Source organism: Phyllobates terribilis, unplaced genomic scaffold, assembly GCF_046119375.1.
Source record: "Phyllobates terribilis strain yellow unplaced genomic scaffold, ASM4611937v1 Scaffold_2__4_contigs__length_985480577, whole genome shotgun sequence".
Taxonomy (NCBI): Eukaryota; Metazoa; Chordata; class Amphibia; order Anura; family Dendrobatidae; genus Phyllobates; species Phyllobates terribilis.
The window spans coordinates 639288991-639309496 of NW_027362762.1; the positions used below are offsets into that span (position 1 = coordinate 639288991).

At 44.0% G+C, this 20506-nt stretch overlaps 1 protein-coding gene across 1 annotated transcript in view; it reads left to right on the forward strand.

Annotated features, from left to right (window-relative positions):
• Nucleotides 1-20506, forward strand: part of PKP1 (plakophilin 1) — a 177492-nt gene that overhangs the window by 120252 nt on the left and 36734 nt on the right. Inside the window, exon 9 of the mRNA XM_073666620.1 lies at nucleotides 3701-3877. Coding sequence (XP_073522721.1) covers nucleotides 3701-3877 — 177 coding nt within the window. The remainder of the gene's footprint in view (nucleotides 1-3700; nucleotides 3878-20506) is intronic.

Consider the following 20506-nt stretch of genomic DNA (forward strand, 5'->3'; position numbering starts at 1 on the left):
AGGATGGCTGGATAGGAGGTAGCATCCTAGCTACCCAGAGGAGACCAGTTTTTCCAGTGGACAGTGGAAGTGATCTCCTTGATGTAAAGGATTGGCCCTCGAATTCCCTGCGGAACATTTTGGCAGGCCTGAAGAAGAGGGGGCGTAAGGGGGGGTACTGTAACATACCTGGCGGCGTCCTTGCATAGTGGTCCATCTCCCACTGTGCAAGAGCACGCACTTGATATCCAGTCCAGTTTGCTAGCCTGGCTTCCCTCCATGCTGTCTGTTTGCCTCTGTGTGCTGCTGCTTAAGGGCGGCGCCAGATCACTTCCTGCTTTTTGTACCTGCTGCAGGCACACCCCTTGTGCGTCCTCAGCCTATTGCTGTCTGTCACCTGGTATTTAAACCAGCTGCTCCAATTAACCCATGCCTGAGCATCTTGCCCTGTCAGTTGGCTTTTGTCTCTGACATGCCAGGTCCTTTCTATGTTACCTGTCTTGCAGTATCTTTTCCCATGTCTGTACTGTGTCCTATCTGTGTACCTTAACCTGCAGTCTGTACTCGTTCCTTGCCTGTTCGTTCCGCCTTCCTGGAGGCTGTATTTCCAGGCCAGTCTGAACACGCTCCTTGCCTGTTCGTCCCGCCTCTCTGGGGGCCGTATTCCCAGACCCGCTCCTGTATCCCGCTGCAGTGTCGGTCTCTCCGTACACTCAGTGCAGTCTGAACTCTCTCCTATCTTTTACCTGTTTTTTCTCTTTGTCCGTTCCTTTCCTTTTTCTGCAGAGTCTGAACTCGTACCTAACTCCTGCTCGTTGTCACTGTACTTCCGTTTGTGAGTTTGTGGTCCACTCGCTACTTCTCTGCAAGTACCCTGTGGGTATCTGGTTCTGCCTTTCCCTTCTAGTCTGTTCCGTGTGAACAGAGCCCTGTTCCCTCTGCGTCTGCGGTTTTCGCTTTGCTCAGCTCTGTCCACCGCGTCTGCGGTTTTCGCTTTGCTCAGCTCTGTCCACCGCGTCTGCGGTTTTCGCTTTGCTCAGCTCTGTCCACCGCGTCTGCGGTTTTCGCTTTGCTCAGCTCTGTCCACCGCGTCTGCGGTTTTCGCTTTGCTCAGCTCTGTCCACCGCGTCTGCAGTTTTCGCTTTGCTCAGCTCTGTCCACCGCGTCTGCGGTTTTCGCTTTGCTCAGCTCTGTCCACCAAGTCTGCGGTTTTCGCTTTGCTCAGCTCTGTCCACCGCGTCTGCGGTTTTCCCTTTGCTCAGCTCTGTCCACCGCGTCTGCGGTTTTCGCTTTGCTCAGCTCTGTCCACCGCGTCTGCGGTTTTCGCTTTGCTCAGCTCTGTCCACCGCGTCTGCGGTTTTCGCTTTGCTCAGCCTTGTCCACCGCGTCTGCGGTTTCGAATTTGTCTCCCAGTCTGTACTGGACCCTACCCAGCCTGCGCTCTAGTCTGCCTGTTCCTGTATTCCCCGGTGTGGGTCAACAGCCGTGTCCGGAGTCTGACCTGGAGTAGACCCTGGTTCCTCTGCTCGGTTCCTCCCTGGTGCACTGGCGTCGTATGCCGTTGTGCGACCTTGGTCGGATCGGGCAGATACTTAGTTACGCCCCTCCAGGCACTCTCCGGTTCATGGCACAGTGGAATCACTACATAAACACGCACACGCCAGTCAGTCCGGGCGTGTGCATTACAGATACTTTGTGGCATTTGTGCAGTAATGGCTTTCTTCTGACGACTCAACCATGCAGCCCATTTTTCTTCAAGTGCCTCCTTATTGTGCATCTTGAAACAGCCACACCGCTAGTTTTCAGAAAGTCCTGAATTTCAGCTGATGTTATTTGTGGGTTTTTCTTTGTATCCTGAACAATTTTCCTGGCAGTTGTGGCTGAAATTTTTGTTGGTCTACCTCACCGTGGTTTGGTTTTTACAGAGCCACTGATTTTCCATTTGTTAATCACAGTTTGAATGCTTGTGACTGGCATTATCAATTCCTTGGATATCTTTTTGTATCCCTTTCCTGTGTTATACAATTGAACTACATTTTCCCGTAGATCCGTTGAAAATTCTTTTGCTTTCCCCATGACTCACAATCCACAAACATCAGTGGCTGCATGAAAGATGCAAGAGTCTGTCTGGATCCCAGAAACTCACTTAGCTTTTATGCACACACACTGATTACAAGCAAACAGGTCACAGGTTAGGATGTTACCTTTAGTAACCCATTTGTGTCAAATTCTGTGCATGTTATCAGGCCAAAATCACCAGAGTATGTGAACTTTTGATCAGGGTCATTTGGATGTTTTTGGTTGTCATTAAGATTTAAAAAGAGAAAACACAGTAGTTTGACAATAAATGGCTTCACCCAACCAATAACCATGAGTGGAGAAAACGTTTTTTTGTTATTATTCATATTCTCTGAAACAAGGCGAAGAAAGCAAAAATTCTGCCGGTGTATAAAAGCTTTTGCGCACAACTGTATATATAATCATTAGGATACTATAAGAATGAAAACAATTAATTTTCACTGTTCAATTCTTTTGGAATCAATGTATTTATATAAGGCAGGTAGGTGTTTTACACTGTTTTCAATGCTAATGTATACATTGAGTTCTTTTATTTTAGTGCACAACTGCACTGTTATTACTCACTTGTTTGTGACTTACACAATCCTCCCTGATACCAAGAAGGCTGGTGCTCTTTTATACATAGCATTTTTCACAATTTTTTCCATTTTTTAATACATTGCATGGTGAAATGGATGTTGAAATACAACTTGTCCCACAAAAACAAAGCCACATATGGCTATGTAGATGGAAAAATAAACAAAGTTATGGCTCTTGGAAGAATAGGAGGTAAAAGTGCAAAAATGTAAAATTGACCAGTCCATAAGGCAGTGGTTCTAAACTCGTGTCCTCAAGAGAAAACAACAGTTCATGTTTTCAGAATTTCCATTCACATTGCACAAGTGATGGAATTATCACCTGGGCAATACTAATACTAAAATCCTGGAAACATGACCTATTGGTTTCTCTTGAGGACACGAGTTGGGAACCACTGCCATAAGCGGTTAACCATTTCTCTTTAATTCGGTATTCTTTTTATACCAATACATTATTGCCTGTCTGTAATTAAATGACAATCTTTTAGGCTGTGCCTTTGGTATAAATCCATAGCAGGCCTTGGCGGCTTTGTTAAGTTCCTGACTGCCCTACCAACCTATCCAACCTATCCTCATCCAAATACTGAGCCCCCTCACTCCATCAAACTCCATAAGTGCTGTAGACAGCATTGACCATATCTCCAAAGGGACCAAAGGGATTGAATGGGTGGATTAGCATTTTTTTCTTCTTCCAGCTATTGCAGCAGGATGTTGGCTGTATATTATGGCTGCTGATTTTTTAACCCATGATGTTACAACATTAATTGTTGATATGCGATAAATGCCTGAGATGAAAACACCACTATGACTATATGCCTATATGCTTGTAACTATGCTTGTGAGTTGTGCACCTTGCATCAGTGTTCAGATCTAATGTATCTTTAGCAACATATGCATCTCCTTGCATGCTTGACATTGATAAGCTACCAGGGCACTTTGGAAAACTTAACTAGTAGTTTTATACAAATCTTACAGTTTTGATACTTTGAAATGCCCTGTTGTGGAGACCTCGTGAAAGTCCATCAATTTCACTGTTTTGTTGTGTTTTTCTTTTTCTTCTGTTGCAGAATAATAATTTTGAGTTGCCACTTCCAGAAGAGGATGCTAATCCTACAGGGTCTGCTCTTCTGTCCCACTCGAATGCCATTAGAACTTACCTGTCTCTTCTAGGACAGAGCAAGAAGGACTCAACATTGGAGGCTTGTGCTGGAGCTCTACAAAATCTTACTGCTAGCAAAGGATCAGTAAGTATCCTAAACTTTGAAACAGTATGACATTTAAATTTTTACAAAATTGTTACTAATTGTTATAACCAGATCACCCATTTTTTGTTACTTTTTTAAACCTTTTGGCTACAGAATCAGGTGCTGCATACTGGCATTTTGTGTTTATCTTGTTTTTATTATACACTCTGACAACAACATAGAGGGAGATTCACTCGCTACTTTACCCGGAAAAATTGAAGTCATTTCTGAAAGGAACAATCTATTGTACTGAAATTTGGACTGTACATACATTGGTTCATGAGAAACTGATATTTTAAAGCAGGTGTTGAAAATGTCCACCGTTCACATCCAAGCCCGCCTGCATTTACCGTTCCATATTGTTGAATGTATTCTGCAGGACGTCTGGGGTCATAGCATAGTTTAGGATTTGGTAACAAAAGTCTCACAGAAGACAGATTACATGTAAGGGCTATGTGAATTTTGCCCAGTGCTGTCTACCTCCAATATTAGTTATAGTGGCAACTCCAAAACATGAGCTATATTGCAAACAAAAACGTCAACAACCATTTCAACATAAAAAAAAAATTAAAAATAAGATCTTATAGACAGATACAATAATACTATTCTATAATGACCCCATGCATTATTGCAACAATGGCAATAAGTACATAGAGCATATTAATGGTGCTTCACATACAGTGAATACAATAAGTATTTGATCCACTGCCGATTTTGTAAGTTTTCCCACCTACAAAGAATGGAGACATCTGTAATTTTTATCGTAGGTACTTTTCAACTGTGAGAGACAGAATCTAAAAAATAATCCAGAAAATCACATTGTATGATTTTTACATAATTAATTTGCATTTTATTGCATGACATAAGTATTTGATACAATAGAAAAACAGAACTTAATATTTGGTACAGAAAGCTTTGTTTGCAATTACAGAGGTCGTACGTTTCCTACAGTTCTTGACCAGGTTTGCACACACTGCAGCAGGGATTTTGACCCACTCCTCCATACAGATCTTCCCCATATCTTTCAGGTTTCGGGGCTGTTGCTGGTCAACATTGAGCTTCAGCTCCCTCTAAAGATTTTCCATTGGGTTCAGGTCTGGAGACTGGCCATGCCACTCCGGGATCTTAAAATGCTTCTTACGGATCCACTCCTTAGTTGCCTGGCTGTGTGTTTTGGGTCAGGGGAGGAAAGGCGGTTGTTGGCCAAAATCTCACATGACCTTATACATCCTCCCTTCAATGCGGTGCAGTTGTCCTGTTCCCTTTTCAGAAATGCTCCCCCAAAGTATGATATTTTCCCCACCATGCTTCACGGTTGGCGCGGTGTTCTTGGGGTTGTACTCATCATTCTTTTTCCTCCAAACACAGTGAGTAGAGTTCATGCCGAAAAGTTCTATTTTGGTCTCATCTGACCACATGACTTTCTCCCATGCCTCCTCTGGATCATCCAGATTGTCATTGGCTGACTTCAAACGGGCCTGGACATGTGCTGGCATGAGCAGGGGAACCTTGTGTGCCCTGCAGGATTTTAATCCATTGTGCCGTAGTATGTTACTAATGGTAACGTTAGAGACTGGGGTCACAGCACTTTTCAGGTCAATGACCAGGTCCTCCAATGTAGTTCTGGGCTGATTCCTGACCTTTTCAGAATCATCTTTACTCCACAAGACGAGACCTCGCATGGAGCCCCAGACTGAGGAAGATTGGCAGTCATCTTGTTTCTTCCGTTTTCTAATAATTGTGCCAACAATTGCCTTCTCACCAAGCTGCTTGCCTGTTGTCCTGTAGCCCATCCCAGCCTTGTGCAGGTCTACGATTTTGTTCCTGGTGTCCTTAGATAGCTCTTTGGTCTTGGCCATGGTGGAGAGGTTGGAGTATGATTGGCTGAGTGTGTGGACAGGTGTCTTTTATACAGGTAACAAGTTCAAACAGGTGCAATTAATACAGGTAATGAGCGCAGAGTTAAGAGGGCTTCTTAAAGAAAAACTAACAGGTCTGTGAGAGCCATAATTCTTGCTGATTGTTAGGTGATCAAATACTTATTACATGCAATAAAATGCAGTTTAATTATGTAAAAATGATACAATGTGACTTTCTGGATTTTTTTTAGATTCTATCTCTCACAGGTGAAGTGTACCTTCAATAAAAATTACAGACCTCTCCATTCTTTGTAGATGGGAAAACTTGCAAAATCGGCAGTGTATCAAATACTTACTTATCCCATTGTGTATAAATGTAAATTCTTAATAATTGTGCCTTATCAAATTTAAACCACCTGTAATCCTAAATGTTTTGCCCATAATGGAAGTGGAGGTAAGTGCTGTTCCCCGATGCGCCTATTGTGATTGATAACTTCCTCAAGGAGACCCCATGAGGCCATTGTGGAATATTGCTGTTTAATCTGTATTGTGGAATTTCTTCTTGAGATTATTTATGACTGAGATCTTATTTTAAGATTAATATTTAGTCAAATAGATTATTTATATTGTGATATGTGGTTGTGACCCCTGTTTTTCTTTGCAATATGTCTCATAATTTAGGATTGTTTAGAACATGTTATTGCATGTGGAATCTGTGTCTGAGCCAAAACTCCTCAAATCCATCTGCCTGCATTTCTCCAGTCCTTATCTATTCCTAAAACTCATTGGAACCACCTCTTCATGGACTTCATTACTGATCTGCCATGCTCAGAAGGGAAAACTGTGATATGGGTGGCGATGGATAGATTTAACCCTCCGTCACATACAATATCGGTTCTAACGAGTTCACATACAATGTGACTGTCAGGCGCAGGCTAGAAAAATACCTATAATATCTAATGTTTGCAATTTCAGTGCTCTAAAAGTGATCAGTGACCTTCATAGGGATGTAATAAAAGAGACTACACATAATCAGGTGCAAAAAAAAACCATTTACTTAACATAAAACTAATAACTCTGAAATACAAACATTTCAAAACTCCCGCCAAATAGTCCCCAGTTCGACTCTGTCAAAAAACTCTACAAAGAAAATTTATGGAAACAAACTTAATTTTAAGGTACCTTAAGTACTATTAAACACATATTCAATCAGAATTAGATCCTGAAGTTTCCCCAGAAAAATTACACTTGCAGAGCAAAGAGCAAGAATTACACATCATTTTTGCATGTGTCAGGCAGATTGCATTATGACATTTGTGACATTCATAATTAGAAAGCCTTCTGATTCCGCTTTCCGTGGTGCAGGTGGTGCATCTCCTTCTTTTGCGAGGTGGTGCAGGTGGTGAATTTTCACTATCATCTTCTGGGCGGAATCTTTTGAGCTGAACTTGAAGGCGAGAGGGGATACCGATTGTTTTCATACTTCTCCTGCGTAGCTCTCCAAGCACTAGTTCATGGGCCAATTTTTTCAGATAGAATCGTCTACGGAGTGGTTCAAGCTTGTTTTCAAGGTAAATGACTTGTGAATTTATACCACCCAAATTCAACATAGCAAAAAATATGACCATTGGCCAGCGTTTGGTGTTTCTGCTGACGTTGAAAGTTGAGCACATCTGATCAACTGTATCAACACCCCCTTTGGTTGCATTATAAAATGTAATTATCTCCGTTTTTTTTTGTGCCTCAGTCCCAGGATCGATGGCATCATCATCATGAAGTGTTGATAGAAGAAGTACAATTTTTTTTGCTTGTGGTACATAGGAAACCAAAACCTTTCCATTATGGAATGCAAACATACTGCTGTACTGTTGTCTCCCTTTCACACTTACAAACTGTGTAGGCAATTCTTTTTTATTTTTTCTTACAGTTCCGACATATGAAAGCTTCTGCATTTTCAGATAATCAATCAGATCACAATTTGAAAACCAATTGTCAGCTGTTATATTGCGACCCAATCCAAATAAAGGCTCAGCCTGTCTTTTTACAACATCCCTGGGTTTGTTGCTGACACAGTAAGGACCTTCTGGTAGTTTTCCTGCATAAACTTCCAGGTTGTAGGTGTAGGTCTTGCTGGCATCAACAAGGGCATACATTTTTATTCCATATTTGTTAGGCTTTGATGGAATATATTGACGAAAGGCACATTTACCACGAAAACCAGGGAGCATTTCGTCAATAGTGAGATTCTCCCCAGGGCAATAGCTTTTTTTACAGTTTTCAACAAATTTTTGGAATATATCACGAATTGGAGCAAGTCGGTCATGTGTTTTACGTTCGGTTCGGGTAGTTCTGTCGTCAAACCGAAGGCAACGAATTAGAAGCTTGAATCTGTTTATGGACATAACAAGGCCAAATTTTTCAACTCCATCCCCATCTTTACTCCAAAGTTCCTCCAAACTTTGTCTATTTGCCCTATAAGCTCCTGCAAGGTATAATAATCCAAAAAAAGCACACAGTTCTATTTCATCTGTGGCCTTGATGGTTCTGTTACAGATGAACTTGTCCTTTATAATGTCTATATATTGGTTGGTATATGTGACAATAGAGTCCAGAATGTCATCTGTGAATAAACTATTCTAGCATTCAACTGCAGTTTTTGCATTACTTGCAGTTCCTATAACTGCAGGAAGGTGAGTAATAATGTTTTGAGGTTCCCTACGTTTTTTCTGGAGTGGCTTCTTGTTCCATTGGTTTTTTAATCTTTTCCCATATAATAATATTCTACATCTTCATCCTCATCACTGTCACCATCTTGCTCTGTTTCAGAATCCACTTCACATACTTCCACCTCATCATGAGAATCAATCTCACTTTCCTCTCCTAAATCCTCATTCAGTGTGGGGTCTGCATCATCTAACAGCATGTTTGTTACTTCCTCAACATCAAGGTTTTTTGATAAATTGTACATTGTCCTCTCCATTTCAGCAGATAATCTGAAGCAAGAGAAGGAATATGTGTTAGGGAACTACTGTATATGCCTGAGCAGCACACTTTCTTTTTTAATCTGCCTTATTTCTATGAAATATCCTCACACTTTGTGCTATACATTCATAAAACAAGCTAAATAAACAATTGTGATGAATAAAAACATAAAATACCAACCTTATTGAGTGTGACGTGTTCACATACAATGAGCCTGAGAGATTAGCGCAGTTATATCTGTCCTCCTGAAGCTCTGCAATCCAACTGTGGTATGAGGTTTCACAGAGCTGCTAGAGACAGGAGACTACCTGGAGGGAGGGGATTTCCTCACAATCCGGTGAGGAAGGAGAAATGAAAGTAAAAGAGATGTGCCTGTCAGGCCTATTGTATGTGACGGAGGGTTAACAAGCAATGTCACTTAATCCCACTGTCTAAATTACTTACCTCTCAAATCTTGTGCAAGTTATTCATCAAACTCATTATATCTCTACATGGTATTCTGAAAAATAATGTTTCCAACCAAGGAACTCAGTTCATTTAAAGGTTTTGGGGGGCTTTCTGTAATAAGATAAGCATTGAATTGTCTTTTTTTTCTGCCTACCATCTGGAGACTAATGGTCAGACTGAATGTGCTAATCAGACACTCAAGCAATATCTTTAGTGCTAGGTTTCTGATCATCAATCTGACTTGGTTGAACATCTGCCATTAGCTGAGTTTGCAATTAAGAATCAGTACCAAGAGTCCATTTAATCTTCTCTGTCCTTCTTTAATCTTGGGTATCATCCTCAATCTAATTCTTTTTTGGCCCCTGAGATGGATGCTATAGAGGTCGATAAATCCATGGATAGACTAAAAATGAACAGTTCTGAGGTCGGAAAGAACTTGAGGGCTCAGGATAGCCAGACCTCTTTCGATAATAAGTGGATGTCGGGGGGGGCCCAAGCTTTGCTGTTTGGTATCAGGTGTGGTTATTAGTGATCAGCGAGCATGTTCGTCACTACTCGTCACTCACCTAAGCATCACAGTGCTCGAGATGCTCGGTACTCGGCGAGTATTTTTATAATGTTCAGGTGGGAGTTCAAGTCCCCGCCCTGCATGTTTGGCACTTTTTAGGCAGCCAATAAATATGCAGGGATTGCCTGACAGTCACTGTAATGTTGTAGCCATGTTGGTTTTGGCATTACTGTGATTGGCTGGCCGCACAGCGTCATCTGGTCTATATAAGACCCGGGACCCTATGCTCATCACATTCTACCACAGAAATAGGTAGAGTAGGGAGAGCTGCGACTGAGTGAGGGAGAGAATTTGTGCTTATTTTAAGCAGGGATTCCACACCAGTTGTATTTATTTCATATGCACCAACAGCCCTTATAAGGGCTCATTTTGATGAATATTAATACTGCTGTTAGCAGTTATTATTATTATTATTATTATTTATTTATATAGCACCATTGATTCCATGGGGCTGTACATGAGAAGGGGTTACATACAAAATATAGATATCACTTACAATAATAATTTTTATTTATATAGTGCCAACATATTCCGCAGCGCTTTACAATTAAGTAGGGACATATACAGACAATATAAACAATACAATGTATAACATTCAACAGTTACAGGAGGAATGAGGGCCCTGATCACAAGCTTACAATCTATATGGAAATGGGGGGACACAATAAGTAGAACATGGTCATCAGCCAGCATCTGTCTAAGAACAGTTACCATGTGGTATTTTGTATTAGAGTGGGGGTGATGTCAGGTGAAGAGGTGTACTGTATAGTTGGGTGTCATCAGCATAGAGATTATACTGGAAACCAAATCTGCTGATGGTTTGTCCAATAGGGGCAGTATACAAGGAGGAGAGGAGGGGACCTACGACTTATCCTTGTGGATCCCCGATAGTGAGGGGAAGTTTAGTTAGGGGAAGAAGAACAGGCAAAAGATACCGTGAAGGAGCAGTCAGAGAGATAGGAGGAGAACCAGGAGAGAGCGATGTCCTTGACGCCTGTAGAGCAGAGCATAGTGAGGAGGAGCTGGTGATGCACATAGGAGAAACAGCAGGAAGTCTTGACCATTAGATTTAGCTGTTAGGTTCATTAGAGACTTTAGTGAGGGCAGTTTCAGTAGAGTGTGAGGAGCGGAAACCGGATTGTAAAGGGTTGAGAAGAGAGTTATCTGAGAGATAGCGGATTAGACGGGAGTGGACCAGGCATTCCAGGAGTTTAGAGATGAAGGGAAGATTAGAGACCGGGCTGTAGTTATCAGTGCAGTCCTGTTCCAGGGATGGCTTTTTCAGTAAAGGGGTTATGATGGCATGTTTGAATTAAGAGGGAAAGGTACCCAAAGAAAGAGAGAGGTTAAATATTTTAGTTAGGTGGGTAGTAACAGCTGGGGAAAGGAACTGAAGGAGGTGTGAGGGAATACGGTCACTGTTGCAGGTTATAGGACGGGAAGAAGGGAGGAGTCTGGTCCCTTTTCTTCTGTGACCAGCTCAAAGTTGGAAAGTGAACTTGAGGTGCGGGAGGGAAGGGGATCCAGTAACAAATCCTGTCTGACTTCCTAGGGGGCGCGGAACACCACTCTTGAAGCCAGACCAGTGTGAAAAGGTTGTTGGTTGGATAGCAGATAATGATTCCAGTCAGTTTGCCACCACCCTGTCTTCCACCTGGTCCAGTCTCAGTAGCCGTGAATCTGGACCACATAATACTCACCCTGATCCTCCTTCCTCCCACCATGCCCGGAGACAAGTGATTCCACACTTGGACACTCTGAAAGAGCGGTTCACATTTCCATTTATAGATTCTGGCCTATCGCCCTGCCGGCTTCAAGAGGGACATGAGGAGATCACATGTAGCGATGCCCAAATATTTGAGCAGCCACGGTCACAAGAAAGCGACGGTGGGAAAGTGCAATTGCTGTTGCAAGAGGTGGATGATGATGAGACACAATTTTCAGTAAGTCAGGAGGAGAACCAGAGTGCGGGGGTGGAAGACGGTGGACGATGAAGTCACTGACCCAACCTGGGAAGGTGACATGCAGAGTGAGAACAGCAGCGCAGAGGGCGAGGGATCCGTAGCACCACAACAGGCAGGAAGAGAAAGTGGAGTGGCTACAGACAAAAGGCGGGAAACTGTTCCCCAAAATATCAACAAGAGGGAAGTTGCCAGTCCAACTGTCAGGTCTTCCCAAGTCTGTCACTTTTTTAAAGACTGTCCAGTTAACCCAAAAAAGGCAATTTGCAACATCTGCCATGCTATCATCAGCAAGGGCCGCAAAACTACAAGTCTGATCACCACCAGCATACTCAGGCACATGACAGCAAAGCACCCGACTAATTGGGCCAAACGCCAGGGTCCAGAAACAGTGTCTATGGGTGACACCAATGCCTTCTCTGCTATTGTACGTGCACGCCAATCCCCTATCCATGACGCAGGCGAAGATGCTTCCCACCCTGCACCTGTCGTTGCACATTTGCAACCACCGTCAGCAACTTGTCCCAGCGCAGCGTTCAGGTGTCCCTACCCCAGTCCTTGGAACGCAAGCGCAAATATGCAGCCACCCACCCACAGGCCACAATACTAAACTGCCACATTTCTCTACTGGTTGCACTGGAAATTTTGACTTTTAGAATTGTGGAGATGGAAGCTTTCCGCGACCTCATGGAGGCGGCCATCCCTCGGTACTCGGTCCCCAGCCGTCACTATTTCTCCCGGTGCCGTCTCCGCCTTACATAACCACGTGTCCCATAACATTACCTGTGCCCTCACCAACGCAGTTACTGGGAAGGTCAAGCTTACCACGGACATGTGGGCAAGTGGATTGTGAGCACGGATGCTACATTTCCCTGATGGCACACTGGGTGAATATTGTGAAAGCCGGGACCCAGTTGGACCCTGGGATGGAACATGTGCTATCAATGCCGAGGATTGCGGATCCTCGTTCAATCAGGGTTGCCCCCACCTTCTACAGCTATTCCTGCACCTGCTCACCCTCCATCTTCGGGAAGGCCAACATCAGCCGCAAGCTAGAAGCACTTCAGCACTGCCTCGGCCAAGCGGCAACAGGCTCTGCTGAAGCTAATCTGCTTAGGTGACAAACCGCACACCGCTTCAGAGTTGTTGAAAGATCTAACAGAGCTGATAGAACTGTGGCTCTCACCCCTGAACCTACAACCAGGCATGGCCGTGTGTGACAATGGCAGTAACCTGGTGGCGGCTCTGAAGCTTGCCAACTTTGCACACTTACCATGCCTAGTCCACGTACTCAATTTAATGGTTCAGTGGTTTGTCAAAACCTACCCTGATCTGCCTGAGCTGCTTGTGAAAGTATACCGCGTGTGTGCCCATGTTCGCAAGTCAGCTACAGCTTCCGCTGTCCTGGCAGTGCTTCAGCAGCATTTGCAGCTTTCAGCTCACCGACTGGTGTCACTAAGCATTGGAACTCAAGGTTGCATATGTTGGCAAGGCTTTGTGAGCAGCAGAGGGCAGATATTGAGTACCAGTTCCAACACGCCCGTCGGTATTCCAGTCAGCCTCCGCACATAAGAGCTCATGAGTGGGCATGGATATCTGACATATGTGCGGTTCTCCAAAACTTTGGGCATTACCAGTCTAGAAGACCCACTCCTTAATAATGGGCAAAAAATGTTTTACTGAAACCCTCCACTATGTCTCTTCAAAGGGGTATTGGAGTGCGTCCTAATTTTTGTCAACCCTTGCAGTTACTGCAAACGCATTTACAGTATAAGAGACCCACTCCTCAATAATTTAAAAAAAAAATTTCTGAGGCCCTTCATTACATCTCTGCAAAGGGGTATTGGAGTGCATCCTAATTTTTGGCAGCCCTTGCACATACTGCATACGCATTAACAGTTTAGTAGACCCACTCCTTAATAATTTTTAACACAGTTTTTCTGAGGCCCTTCACTACGTCTCTTCAAAGTGGTATTGGAGTGTGTCCTAATTTTTGGCAGCCCTTGCACTTACTGCATATACATTAACAGTATAGGAGACCCACTCCTTAATTATGGGAAGGCCAATTCAAATTGATTCTATATTCTACACCATTACCTTTGTTATCTGCAATTCGTGAATGGGTGAACTATCGTACTATGGATAGATAGACTACCAGTCTAGGAGACACACTGGTTAATAGTGGGAAAAAAATGTTTACTGAGGCTCTCCACTACATCTGTTCAAAGGAGTATTGGAGTGCATCCTACTTTTTGGCAGCCCTTGCACTTATTGCATATGCATTAACAGTATAGGAGACCAACTCCTTAATCATTTTTAGTACAATTTTTCTGAGGCCCTTCATTATGTCATTGCAAAGGGGTAGTGGAGTGCATTCTAAATCTATATTATATTCTACAATATTACCTCTCTTATCTGCAATTCGTGTACGGGTGAGCTACTATCATACTAATGATAGCGTATTACAGGCATCTAGTCAGGAATTATTGTCTTATACTCCGTGCTGCTGCAAGAAATAAAATCTAATCTATTCCTATTAATACCGCTGATAGCTGCATTTAGAATAGGGACAGGTGCTAGGCATCATCAGCTGGAAATGAGTGTTCATTGTCATCAAATACATCTCTTACACTGTCTAAAACTTGATTGCTTTTTTCAAAAAATCATTGACAGATTCATGTTTTTAACATAATCTGCACTCAGAAATTCATCTAAGCAGGTATCTCTTCCACAGTCCATAACTTGATTGATTTTTACCATACACTCATCGATCGATTCATAATTTTTACGGTGATCTGTACTCATAAATTCATCAAAGCAGGCAGCTCTATCTTGGTCTCATCTGTCCCGAAGACACCTGCTGGCCCTCTAAAAATAGTGGAGGCCGCCTGCTGGCACTCTATAAATAATGAGGGCCACCTGCTGGCCCTCCAAGAATCAAACTTTACAGTATTAATATGAAAAAGAAAATTTGCCCACCTCAGATGGATAAATTATATTGCAGTAGCAATATACAGCTATGCAAAGCCGGCTGCTGGCGCCCTACAAATAGTGAGGGCACCTAATGGCCCTGTAAAAATAGGCTTTATTACTTTAAGAGTCCCTCCTTCATAAATTAAACAGGATGTGTCTGATTATTTCTCACACCACATGACAAGATAAAGTAGTAAAATGTTAAAATTACTTTTACTAGTGAATGTATTTTTCACCGTTGAAAGCAATGCGAATATTCAAAAATGCAGCAAAAACACTACGTGTGAACATAGCCAAGGTGCAGAGGAGCATTTTTTTTCTGTTATTTATTTTGCCTTAGATATCAAGTCATTATCATGGAAAGAATGTTTCTTAACATTTTTTTCCAGGAAAATCGATTTTATCTTCATTTTCGTATGTTTTATTGTCAGTCTGTAAAAGTGGCATAATATTGACAATATTGCTCACAGCAGCAACCTGGGATTCAGAGATGCTTTCAGGGGTCTTCCCCATGCTGCTCCCATGACATTTCTGCGCTGTGCCCATCAATTCAACCAATTTTTCAACCTCCTCTAGACCTCCGGGGGCGTGCCGGCGGAAAAATGCTCGACTTTCCCATTGACTTCCATTATACTCATAACGAGTACCTGAGCATTTTAGTGCTCGCTCATCATCAGTGTATGTGGCAGACTGCAGAGCATATAATGCAAGAGGGTCCATTGAACATTCCTGTTGCTGCTGTTTTTACAGATATTTGTAGACATAGCCTCAGATATCAGGGGCCAGGGAAATTTTTTTTTATTTTAATCCTGGTTATTTGCTTAAAAAGCAATCCAGAGAACACCATTTTTCTGCTCCATTTGCTTGTTCTCACTGCAGAATAAAGCCAGATCTGTTGCACATTTCAGCGATAAAAATCCAGAAATTTAAACTGAACGTGGAAAATATTGGCCTCCTTTTCTGATCTGTTGCAGTGTGTCGGTCAAGCTATTCATACTGGGTGTCTAAGAAGGATAGTATTAGCAAATTACAGGCCTGCTATTTAAAAGCGTGGTTCTCTGTCAGACATTGCACCTATAAGAGTGTTCCAAAATCAGACATTTATACCATTTTCATTTCATTGTAGTGTGTCGGTCAAGCTATTCACACTAGGTGTGTGTGAAGAATAGTATTAGCAAATTACAGGCCTGCTATTTAAAACTGTGGTTCTCTGTCTGACGTATCACATATAATTGCGTTCCATAATCAACCATTTCTCGTGAACTAGGAAAATATTGTCCTCCATTAAAAATGGGCACGGTGTGTGGCAAGGGACGGGGAGGTGGACGTGATGGTGATGGTGCTTGCAGAGGCTGAGGACAAGGCCATGGCTGTGGGCAAGCTGAAATTGTGGCACAACAAACACCCACATCTTGTCACTCAACCTTCCTGTCCCAATTACTAGGGGACCGCAGAACACCACTATTGAGCATAGAGCAGTGTCAAAAGGTTATTGGTTGGATAGAAGATAATGCTTCCAGTCACTTATCCACCACCACCCTGTCTTCCACATGGTCAAGTTTCAGTAGCCGTGAATCTGGAAGGCATATTCCTCACCCTGATCCTCCTTCCTCCCACCCTGCCGAGTGGCCGGAGACAACTGATCCCACACTTGGACACTCAGAAGAGCTGTTCACTTTTCCATTTGTAGATTCGGGCCTCTCGCCCGGCCAGCTTCAAGCGAGTCAAGAGGAGAATGCGTGTAGCAATGCCCAAATATTGGAGCAGCCATGGTCACACGAAGGCGATGGTGGGAAAGTGCAATTACTGTCGCAAGAGGTGGATGATGATGATGATGAGACACAATTGCCAGAAAGTCAGAAGGAGGACCAGGGTGCGGAAGTGGAAGACGAGGTGGTGGATGATATAGTAACTGACCCAACCTTGCAGGGGGATATAAAGAGCGAGGACAGCAGCACACAGGGGGAGGGAGGCGTAGCACCACAACAGGCAGGAAGAAGCAGTGTGGTGGCCGCAGATACAAGGCAGGGAAGTGTTCCTCGTAACGCCAACATGATGGAAGTTGCCAGTACAACTTTTAGGTCTTCCCGAGTCTGGTTATTTTTTAAGGAATCTACAGATAACCCCAAAAAGGCCATTTGCACCACCTGCCAGACCAGCATCAGCAAAAACTAGCAAAACTAGCAGCCTGACCACCACCAGCATGATCAAAGCATTCAACTAAGTGGGCCGAACCCCATGGTCCAGCAACAGTGTCTGCGGGTGACACCACTGCTTGTTCCGCTGTTGTGCATGTATGTCAATCCCCTGTCCATGGAGCATGCCAAGATGCCTCCCACCCTGCACCTGTCGTTGCACACTCTCAACTAGCACCATCAGCAAGCTTGTCCTTGTCACAGCGCAGCTTTCAGTTGTCCCTGCCCTAGTCCTTGGAACACAAGCCCAAATACGCAGCCAACGCCCCACAGGCCACAATACTAAACTCACACATTTCACGAATGCTTGCGCTCTAAATGTTGCCTTTTAGGCTTGTGGAGATGGAAGCTTTCCGCAATCTGATGCCGCCGGCTGTCCCTCGGTACTCGGTCCCCAGCAGCCACTATTTCTCCCGGTGTGCCGCCCCCGTATTACATCAGCACGTGTCCCACAACATTAGACTTGCTCTCAACAACGCAGTTACCGGGAAAGTCCACCTAACCCGAACACGTGGACGAGTGCTTGTGGGCAGGGACAGTACATCTCGCTAACGGCACACAGGGTTAATATAGTGGAAGCCGGGACCCAGTCGGACCTTGGAACAGAACACGTCCTGCTGACGGTGAGGATTGCGGGCCCTGGGTCAATCAGGGTTGCCCCCACATTCTACAGCTCCTGCACCTCCTCCTCTTCAACCTCCATCTCTGAAGTGACCACATCAGTTGCAAGCTGGAAGCACTGCAGCACTGCCTCGGCCAAACGGCAACAGGCTGTGCTGAAGCTAATATGCTTAGGTGACAAACCGCAAAAAACTGAAGAGCTGTGGACAGCTCTGAAAGAGCAGGCAGATCTGTGGCTGACATCGCTGACCCTACAGCCAGGCATAGTCGTGTGTGACAATGGCCGGAACCTGCTGGCGGCTCTGAGGCGAGGCGAGCTCACACACGTACCATGCTTGGCCCATGTGCTTAACCTCGTGATTCAGCGGTTTCTCAAAACCTTCCCGGATCTGTCGGATCTGCTTGTCAAAGTATGTTGCTTGTATGCCCATTTTAGAAAGTCAGCTACAGCTTCCGCCCCCTTGCCATGCCTCAGCAACGTTTGCATCTTCCAGCTCACCGACTGGTTTGTGATGTTCCCACGCATTGGAACTCTACATTGCAGATGTTGGGAAGGATTTGTGAGCAGAAGAGGGCAGTTGTTGACTACCAGCATCAACAAGGCCATCGGTATTCAGGTCAGACTCCACACATAAGACCTCAGTAGTGGACATGGATGTCAGACATTTGTACCATCCTCCAAAACTTTGAGGACTCCACCAAGATGGTGAGCGGCGATGATGCCATAATTAGCATTACCATCCCACTTCTCTGTCTTCTGAAATGCTCTCTGCTCACAATTAAAGAGCATGCATTGCAAGCGGAACATGATGAGATGGAGCAAGGAAACATACATGGTGATTACACACAGCCCAGCCTCATCTCATCCCAACGTGGTTGGGTGACAATGAGGAAGAGGAGGAGGAAGAACAGGAGCTAGTTTCCTGCGCTATAGACAGTACTACCTGCACAACTGTCATACCGTCTGTTCAGGTAGTTGGCCTGAGTACAGCGAGGAGGTGGAAGAGGAGGAAAGCATGGTCAGTCGTCCTCTTGGTGAGGACACGGAAGTCTTGCCTCTTTGCAGTCTGGTACACATGGCTGAGTTTATGTTACGCTGCCTTTCCCGTGACCCTCGCGTTGTCCAAATTTTGGGTGACATTCATTACTGGTTGGTGACACTTCTAGACCCATGCTACAAGGAGAACTTTTTGTCTCTTATTTCCTTGCAGTACAGGACTAATAAAATGGGGCAGTACGAGAAGGCCCTTGTTGCGGAATTATTTAAAAAATTCTCATCTGAAAACGCTTGCGGCAGAGGTCACAGCTCGTTCGACAACCAAAGAGTACAGGCAAGAGAGACACATATGCAATCCAGTACAGGCAGGGGAACACTGTCAAAATTCTGGGACAGTTTTCTCAGACCCTCCCATCGCACAGGCCCTGAGGCGCGGGGTATTCTTCCAAGGAAGGAAAAGTTTTGGAAGATGGTGAAGAAGTACCTTGCCCACCGTACCAACGTCCTCCGTGATTCCTCTGTGCCTTATAATTATTGGGTATCCAAGCTGGACACGTGACTTGAACTGTCTCTCTATGCCTTGGAGGTCCTGGCCTGCCCTGCAGCTAGCGTTTTGTCAGAGCGAATTTTTAGCGCCGGGGAATTATAACCAATAGGCGCATCCGCCTGTCAACTGAAAATGCTGACAGGCTGACTCTTCTAAAAATGAACAAGAGCTGGATTGGGCCAGACTTCTCAACACCACCGAATGATAGCAGAGTAACATAAATTCAAATACAGTGTCTTTTTTGGGGGGAGGTCTAACTCTATTCCCATGCACCACTGTCTTCACACCCAGACATGGGTATACGCTTCCTGATTTTGTCTATTTGCTCTTGTCCTCCTCCTTCTCCGCATTCTTATCCTCTACCACCATATCACCACCATAGGTACCATATCAACATATCTACGTCTCTTGCAAGGGGCATTGGAGTTCCTCCAAATTTTTGGCAGCAGTTGCTTCACTGCATAGGCAAACATTATGGGAGACACACTTCCTAATAATGGAGGAGCATTTTTGTTTTTGGTTATTTATTTTGCCTTATATACAAGTCATTTCCCTGGAAAGGATGTTCCTTAACATATTTCCCAGGAAAATCCATTTTGGTTTAGTTTTTGTATGTTTTATTGTGAGTCCGTAAAAGTGGTGTAATACCTCTGACATTGTTGACAGCAGTTACCTGGGGCTCAGAGATGCTTCCAGGGGTCTTCTCCATGCTGTTCCCATGTCATTTGAGCACTGTTCCCATCTATTTGGGCAATTTTTAGGCCCTCTGCAGACCGCTGGGGGGAGCTGCCAGAAAAATGCTTGAGTTTCCCATAGACTCACATTGGGCTCGTTGCTCGAGTCAACCACCCAAGTATTCCAATTTGCTTGACTCGAACAACGAGTACCCGAGAATTTTAGTGCTCACTCATCACTAGTGGTTGTGCATTAAAAACATCAAACTTAAAGTTCCTTCTTCTAACCTTGGACTCAAATTTATTGGTCCATATGAAATCACTGAGCTACTAAACTACCTCATTGCTTCCAATTGTGTTTCACAAATTCCTGCTTTTAATTTATAATGCACCAGTTGACCTTGTTAATGACCCCGTTTCCCCTGTGTTAGTCAGAGGCAGCCAGGCAAACGGAATTCATAAGTGTTCAGAAAAAAATGGATTCTCATGTTGTCAGAGGGTACTTAAAGTATTTATTGCATAGGAAAGATTTTGGTCCAGAGGAAAGATCTTGGGTCAGAGCTATTGACATTAATGCAGAAAACTTAGGAAGTTTCATGTTATTCCATGTTAAATTAGGTCCTAAGAGCTTAGAGGCCCCTCTTAAAAGGGGAGATTCTGTCACCCCCATGTCAAAACATGCTCCTAACATCTCTGCTCATCACTAGGTGGCACTGCACTAAAACTGTCGATGCCGCTGAGCGTCATAAGCAAGTTTCGGTTCAATTCTACTATTCTTGGGACTTGTGTCCCTTCAGCCAGTACT